The sequence below is a fragment of the Scomber japonicus genome, chromosome 9, assembly GCF_027409825.1.
Source record: "Scomber japonicus isolate fScoJap1 chromosome 9, fScoJap1.pri, whole genome shotgun sequence".
Classification (NCBI taxonomy): domain Eukaryota; kingdom Metazoa; phylum Chordata; class Actinopteri; order Scombriformes; family Scombridae; genus Scomber; species Scomber japonicus.
Window position 1 is genome coordinate 21,075,512 of NC_070586.1, and position 8,068 is coordinate 21,083,579.

Below are 8,068 nucleotides of genomic sequence, written 5' to 3' on the forward strand. Positions count from 1 at the left end.
TAATTGTTCTTAACTATATTTCACTCAGTAACACTGCCTCAACTTCAGATGTTTCATTCTTAATCACATTTCTCAAAAACTCACTCAGATTTAATCAACAGCTGGTTGAAGTCACTGGGGGGAGGGGGGGGGGGGACTAATTAAATAGAACAATAGAAATGATTATACTGTATGTATAAAGTGAGGGATATGTGAGGGATTTTTTTCAGTGCAGCCAAATCATTAAATCTATGAGCTATGCTTTTAGTTTGAAAGTCCTGATGGTAGTCCAATAGCAACGGTAACTAGGCAACGGCACGCTTCAGCCGCAGAAGCCACAGAAGTCGGTGTTTTTTTCATTCAGAATAGATAATAATTTAAGATTAAAAAGCTGATTTCTACACCAAAACTTACAGTTTTTACACTCTTTAATGTGGAGAAGTAGATAATAGCTGCATTGTGGTCGTTTGTTTTCACGCTATTTGTCATCTTTTATAGCCTACTCATACAGGCTGCACCTTTGGCCTTTAGCGGTGAGTTCAAGTGGGCCAAGTGGTTTACAATCAACCCGCAGGTATGATTAATGATGAAGAGGAGGAAATGAGTCAGATGGAGAGCAGAAAAGTCAGAGAAGATGGTCAGGAAAGTGACTTTGACAGACTGAAACTGGCCGGAGAATCTCAAGTCTACACTGCAACCAGAGAAACACTTTTCCCAAAGAAGGCAGCTCACACCAGAGCACATGCACTGGTAAGTAGATGCTGTTCAATGTGTGTATATGTATGCAGAGATTGAGTACTGTTTGTATGTTGACCCTCTGCACTTGCAATCAAGAGGGTTTTAATGAAAAATGTTCACCTCAAACAAAAAGTCCTATGATTAAAATAAGAAGATTCATTGATTCATGACAGCACTGCCAATTTGCTCTGTACGCAGTCTCTAGAGTGGGTCTTCGGGATGAATCCTGCTCTTCCTGTCTTCAGTCTGCAAGACCATGATCAGCTGGTGGTCCTCTATGCTGGAGCTCATGTTGGGATCATATACAATCACACCTCAAACTCTCAGCACATACTTCAGGTCAGTTTTCGACTTCTTGTGGAATATGAAGTTTTAAAAAAGAGTTGAGACAGTGTCCTTTCCATGCTATGAATGATCTGGGCAGCTATCGATAATATTTGATAGTATTGTCATATGCAGGTTGCACTGTTGGTTATAAATATACTCTTCAATACTTTCAGGGTCACTCCAGCTCCATTTCATGCATGTGTGTGAGTGAAGACAGACGCTGGATTGCAACAGCAGACCACGGCCCGGAAAGCACAGTGATGATATGGGATTCCTACTCTGGGTAGTTCTTGATTCGATATGTATTAAAATTTTACACACATATCAATTTTTGCTCTTGACGGTAACCACATGTATGATAAATATTCCAGTATTCCTGTGCACACATTGTTCGATTGCCACCCTGAGGGGGGTGTCATTGTGATGGCATTTTCAAAGGACACAAAATATCTGGCATCCGTTGGGGGTGGAGAAGTTCAAGTGAGTATGACGGCATCATTTTATTTCTGTTGTTTTGTGTTTTGTCTAGATTGTGAAACATACAGACTAGGATACAAACAGAGAACAAATGATGTCTTCCTCTAGCAGCACTTTCTGTTCTTGTACCATTGATGATAAATAGGGAACACATGTTCACAGGACTCACTCTGATTTTGAAATAGTGATACTTTTTTCTCTAAAATGAAGGTACAGAGTGTAATACCAGCAAACCCTGTGTGACTTTCTTTCATTTGAATGAAGATGACATGACAAATGACATTATATTATTAGAGTTAGGGTTGAAACACAACTTTACATTAAATATTTATACCAAATGGTCAGTGTGTTTTACTAGATATAACAAAGTTCACAAAAAAACAACTTAGGTAAATTCTGTGAAGCTAAACATTTGACATTCTTGTCTTTCTTGAGTCACATTTCCATCTATTCATGTCTTACATTATATAGAGTATACTGTATATGAGTAGATTTGGCAGTGATCAGAATGATTGTTTTGCAGCATGTGAGTGTTTGGGATTGGACAAATGACACAGAAAAGCCTTCGTGGTTTACTGAACTCAATCCTGCACATGGTTTTCAAGTAAGTTTAATTTGTTTTCTTTTTTTTCAACCTTACTTTACGGATATGACACTCAGGTGATCAAATGAATGTGTGAATGAAAGTGTCCTCTATTACTGTGCCTGTGTACCCTTCATTTGAGTCCATTGCTGTCCAAATCAAGGGCCCAACTCCTACCGTCCTCGCCACTATTTATCGACTACCCAAGCTGAATGCCTTCCTACAGGAATTCTTAACAACCTTATGTTCTGTGTCCCCAAGTTTACTATCGCTGGGTGATTTTAATATTCACTTGGATAGCATCAACAATGCTTTTACAGGCATCCGCTCTCCAATCCGCTCAGATGACTAAACTATTTTACTTATAAATATATTGCAATATATTGACTTTTCAACACACTCCAAAGGACACATTCTTGACCTAATCTGCTGTTCATAACTGCTTTGCCTGACATCTGCCTATCTCAGATCACAAGTTAATATCCTGCAATGTCAATCTAAGATCATCACTCTATCACATTCCAAATATTAAAAGTATAGATTTGTTGGCTCTCTCCAATGGAATTGACTTCCCCAGCAGAGAAAATGTATCCACCCCATACACTGTGGCTTTAAGATTCTACTCCTCATGTTCAAGATCCTACACAACCTGGCACCATCATATCTCTCTGAACTTATTCACATCTACACACCTTCGCAAACTCTCCGATCCTCCTCTGCCAACTAGCTCTTTGTTCCATCTGCTAACTTAACCACCATGGGGTCAAGAGCCTTCAGCCAATCTGCCCCCCGCCTTTGGAACTCTCTCCCACCAGACATTTGCACTTCTGACTCTGGCTCCACCGTTAAATCCCACTTGAAAACGCACCTATTCAGTGGCATACTATGTCTCTCACTAACTATGCAATTTTCATTCTTGTTTATTTATTGTACTAATGCACTTTGTAGTCACATTCATATTTATTCTTTATCTTTGCACTAAATGTGACCTGATTTATATTGTTTGATGTACTGTTGTTGTGTTATATGTGCCTTGTAAGGTGTCCTTGAATGCTTTGAAAGGCACCTTTAAATAAAATGCGTTATTATTATTATTATTATTATTATTAAATGTTCAAATGCTGCATTGTTTTTTTCAGGATTACATCATTTTTAATCAAAATGATAGCACGCAGCTTCTCAGCAACAGTAAAAGCCAAGTTTTACTTTACAGCACCGTAAGTACCACTGGTCCTTTTTATTGAAGTCGTAATTCAGTATGTCCGTAAATTGCTTTTTTACTTTATATGCTGCAATAATCATTTGGTGTGTTTTTAGGCCCAGGGAAGTTTGCAGTACTTTCCCCTGAAGATTAACAAGGTAAAGATGATCATCAAGATTTTGCAGGAGATGTCAGAGATGTTTCTGTCTATTATGGCAATGAGTGTTTTGATAAATATTTTACACTATTTTTATTGTTCACCACTGCAGTTCTATAACACAGCCCCCGCTGGAATTGATGCAGGTGAATTACCTCGCCCTTCTCCTGGCCATTCTCACACTGCCAACATAGCTGGCGGGTCATTCAGCCAGTCCGTTTTTCACTGGAAAGAGCCCGAGATCCTAACAGCCACCTCAGCAGGTGGCATTGTGGTGTGGCAATTGATGAAAGACTTGCCTGCGAATGAAAGCCTGACTAAAGATAAAGTCCAGGTCATTTCCCTCCAGGAAGAACCAATCACTGTGCTCACCGTAACTGACAGGTAGTCAGAGCCAGAAATATTAAATGTTGCTATGTTTTGTTGTCTTTTATTTACTGGTCTCTAATCCCTCTTTGTATGTGCTTTGTTTGATGTCACAGCTGTATTGTAACTGGCGACACCCGGGGACATATAAACTTTTACGACGAGAACTTCATGCTTCTGACTTGGTACAGAGATCTCAACCTTGATGCCATTGTTTCCATTTCCTTTTCCAAAGAGTGCACAGAAGGATATCTGGAGGATTGCACTCTGGAGGCAAAACCATCAATTATCAGGTAAAAGAATTAAACTTGTTTTGCTTGTGAAAAAAGTTACCTAGAAAACTGCATTTTAGCCAAGCTGACCTTTCTGTTTCTGCAGGAACTTTGTTGTGTCGACAGTGAGCGCCACAGTAGTACATGTAAATGCTCAGAAAGGTGCTTCTCAGATCTTGATGCGTGAGAATTGTGAGCCTCTACACGCAGTGGCCTGCCACCCCAAAAAGCCAGATGTGGTCATGGGAAATCAAAGTGGCATTTTAAAAGTGTGGGACTATAACCAAAAACTGACCATCTGCAGCAGAGCCTTTGAAACAGAGAAACAGATTCAGTGTGTCACGTTTGACCCTCAAGGTGAGTCAGTAGTCTCAGCCCTCGACACGGTACCAAACAAACACATTTATTTGTTGTTATTGCAACAAACAAGTATGACTTGTCGGCTAAAAATGCATTTAACTAGTTTAACCCAACTGCTGCATGAATTTGGAATTTGTCATTACATTATGTACTGTGAAGAGCCCCCTTTTTGTATCTGAACAGGTCTGTACCTGGCTGTTGGCTTTGGCAGTGGAGCTGTTCACATACTGGATTCAACAACTTTACAGAGTCATCCAGAAGAATGTTTCCATTACACTAAAGACACCATCCAACATATCACTTTCTCCTCAGACTCAAACTATCTCGCTACTGCGGTGAGCAAATTCTGGGTGTGGTTTGACCAGATTTGATTGACAGTAACACACAACCCATTAATAATCTTCGGATCATGATCAAATGTTGCTAAATTCTGATTGATGGAAGGACATACATTACATAAATGAGCTCCAGCCATTGCAAACTAGTAAGAAGAGCACAGAGCATTATAGAAATACAGACATCTCTGAAGTGAAATAACCAAAGGTGTTCTAACTTTGTCAGAAAACAATTACATGTAGGATCCCATTACTCATAGTAACAAGAGGACTGAGGAAACATCTTTTCAGGGCTTTAAAGCTGGGATTATGGGAGGATGAGCAGGGACGTATACATACAAAGAGATTTTGTGACATTAATGCAGTAAATCTTAATTATTACCAACAGCACTGATCATTTTTCGTCTTTGTGTGTCCAAGTATCAAGTTCATTAAGCACTTAACTAAATAGGTTTGATGCTATGATTACGGATTGCAAATCTACTTCTACGCTTGAACATTTTCACAACTTCCGGTACCTTTTCTTTCATTGTTCTGACCTAATTGTTAGGATGCTGGAAAAGCAGTGACAGTGTTCCGCTTGCAGACTAATGAGGACTCATTGCCTCGTTGGACATATCTGGGCAGGTACCGCTCCCACTACAAACCCATCAAAGACCTTCTTTTCGGGGTGCACTTGGACAGCACCCAACCCAGACTTCTTTCTCTGGGCACGGACCGCCGACTGGTTAGTCTGCTTTGTGAACATTGTGGGCCTCTGGACTAGTTTGGTGTTTTGTAATGTTGTTTATTATACCAGATATTTAGCACCCACCTCTCTCTGCTGTATGGGACTGAATAATAGGTGGAGTATGACCTGGAAAAGAGTGATGTGAACCAGCTCCTCATTTTAAGCTCGGAGCGTGTTGAGCAAAGCGCTGTGCCAACATGCATGGCCTGGTATCCACCCCTCACTGCAGAGCAATTCCTTCTCATTGTGTCAGATCAATACAAGATGAAGCTTTTAAATAGCACTACCAAGATGTGCAGGTATGTGAAATACTGTAACAAGATCATATTTTTTGTGAAATGTATTCCTCTTACAGTTATTATTGTGTTTAAAACAGAAAGACTCTCCTTGGCCCAACATATGGAACTCCCATTAAGAAAGTAGCGGTTCTTCCTGTTTCTGAAGACCGTGAGACAAGCTCGTATTACATGGCGTTTATCACAGACAACAAGGTCAGAGCTAGCGTTTCTTTGTAATCTTTTATAAAATAAGCTGCTTTATAAATATCAAAATGAAGCTCTGTGTTTCAAAGTACTAATTTATTACTCGTTTGAAGTGATTTAGATAACTTGGTAGTCCTACTTCATCAGACAGGCCCCTGGACTTTAAAACTATCTTGAAATGTAGTCCTTTTTTGAGCATGTTGGTGTTTTGGTAAAACAATCAGATCAGTGACATTACCACTAAGAGTGTGTTGTACGCCCTGCAGGTGGGCCTCCAGATTCTGCCTCTGGATGGGAACCCTTACAAGTCCAATGCTTTGATCTGCCATCCGTATGGGGTGTCTGCGTTTGCCTGCTCCTATGACGGCCAATTTGTTTTTACAGCAGGTGGATCTGACTGCACTGTCCTGTCATGGGAAACAAACTTCAAGTAAGTTGTAATGGTACCAACCTGAGGACTGGAGGAAAAGCATGAGAGATGAAATCACATTTCATTGAATCAATCCATGTTCTTGTTATGATACCTGCAGTGCGTTGGAGGCAGTGTCATCCTTGGGAGGAAAGGACATGGCACCCTTTTACACTCTTTTAGAGGGAGGCAGAGATGGCGAGTTCTACAGAGTGAGTTCATGTGGCACAAATCTAAAACTCAGTAGAGCACTAGAAAAAGTGGGTGGGTTTACTGTTTTGTACAAGGGATGCTTTTGTGGAAAGATATAACAACCAACATATGAAATATTTTCGGTGTGACAGTATGGTTTATTTATCACATATTTACTGTATTTTTGTATTAAAGAAGCCCACAGGATTAAGATTAAGATTAAGTTTTTCCGTCTTTAGGAGATGGAGGACTTTTTCTATTACTGCCAGATCTGTCATCAAGGCATCGACTCAATGGAGAAACGACAAGTGTCTACCAAAATTCCTCTAACAGAGATTCCCTCCTTCATGAGGGCGTTGGCTTACTTCCCTACTGAACAAGAAGTACAATAAATGTCATTTTTATCTGACATTAAAACATTGCAAAAATTAAGATTTTACACCTCAGGACTGTGATAACAGATCTCTATTGTTTTTTTACTAGATTGAAGACATGCAAAATGAGGTCAAGTTCAGCAAATATGCTGAAACAGGAAAATATGTGACTGACATTGACCTGGAGGAGTTTATCAGGCTGTATATCAACCACCGGCCAGCCTTTGGAATCTCCAGCTATGAGCTTAGGCAAGCTTTTCACGTCCTCTGTGACCGCAATAATTCACATCGGTCCGTTCTGCAGAGACATGAGCTGCTGGAGCTTCTACAGGTTCGAGGTATGTTTCAGGCTACTCAGTCAGACAAAGTTTAGTCAGCTGGGATTTCGAATTTTTTCACATGACTTTTTTTTTCTCTGTTATTTTTATACTTCATTGTCAACTTGTCACAAAGTCCAACTTGTGAAGCATTTTAATGTGGTCTTTGACAGGGGAACCTATGACAGAGGATGAAGTGGCCGAATGCTTCACTTCACTTCTTGGCCTCAGTGAAGAAAAAGAAGAAAGGGAAAGTTCTGACATCTGTACAACTGAAAGTATGTATCGGAAAAACTTGAGAATTCACATATCTGCTTCATAAACATCATTACTTTCTGACGTGTGTGTGTGTGTGTGTGTGTGTGTATCCAGGTTCGGAATATTCTCTAGAGAGTGCGATCCCAGATGAGATCTCAGTGGAGACATTCACAGGTTACATCCTGGGCTTCCCATTGTCAGCACAGCAGGGCAGCAGGTCCTCCTCTCCAGTGTGAACAATGAACTGACTACTCAACTCTGCTGAGTGGTTTGGCAATAAGCGTTTGATTCACAGAGATGCTGTAATTGTATGTCCCTGCAGGTGAAATATTACGAATGAAGTGGCACGATTCAATAAAATGCTACATCCACGTCTTCAGGTGTGCTCCATCTTACATATAAAATGCAGTCATTTAAACAGCTTACACATACAGAGTATTTGTAGATGAACAAATCAAACTGTAAATTGTAAGTAAACTGTTTTTTGTTTTTTTTAGATATTTGAGAATAA

General features: G+C 40.0%; 1 protein-coding gene across 1 annotated transcript; it reads left to right on the plus strand.

Moving 5' to 3' along the window:
- Positions 1–555: 555 nt before the first annotated feature.
- On the plus strand, positions 556–7,793 carry cfap251 (cilia and flagella associated protein 251). The gene is made up of 20 exons (XM_053325541.1): positions 556–729; positions 916–1,056; positions 1,218–1,327; positions 1,416–1,524; positions 2,045–2,125; positions 3,244–3,321; positions 3,422–3,463; positions 3,575–3,849; positions 3,945–4,121; positions 4,207–4,457; positions 4,644–4,795; positions 5,346–5,522; positions 5,640–5,824; positions 5,902–6,016; positions 6,274–6,437; positions 6,538–6,628; positions 6,848–6,991; positions 7,092–7,320; positions 7,473–7,577; positions 7,672–7,793. The coding sequence occupies exons 1-20, from the start codon at positions 556–558 to the stop codon at positions 7,791–7,793; spliced, it is 2,922 nt and encodes a 973-aa protein (XP_053181516.1).
- The last annotated feature ends 275 nt before the right edge of the window (positions 7,794–8,068 follow it).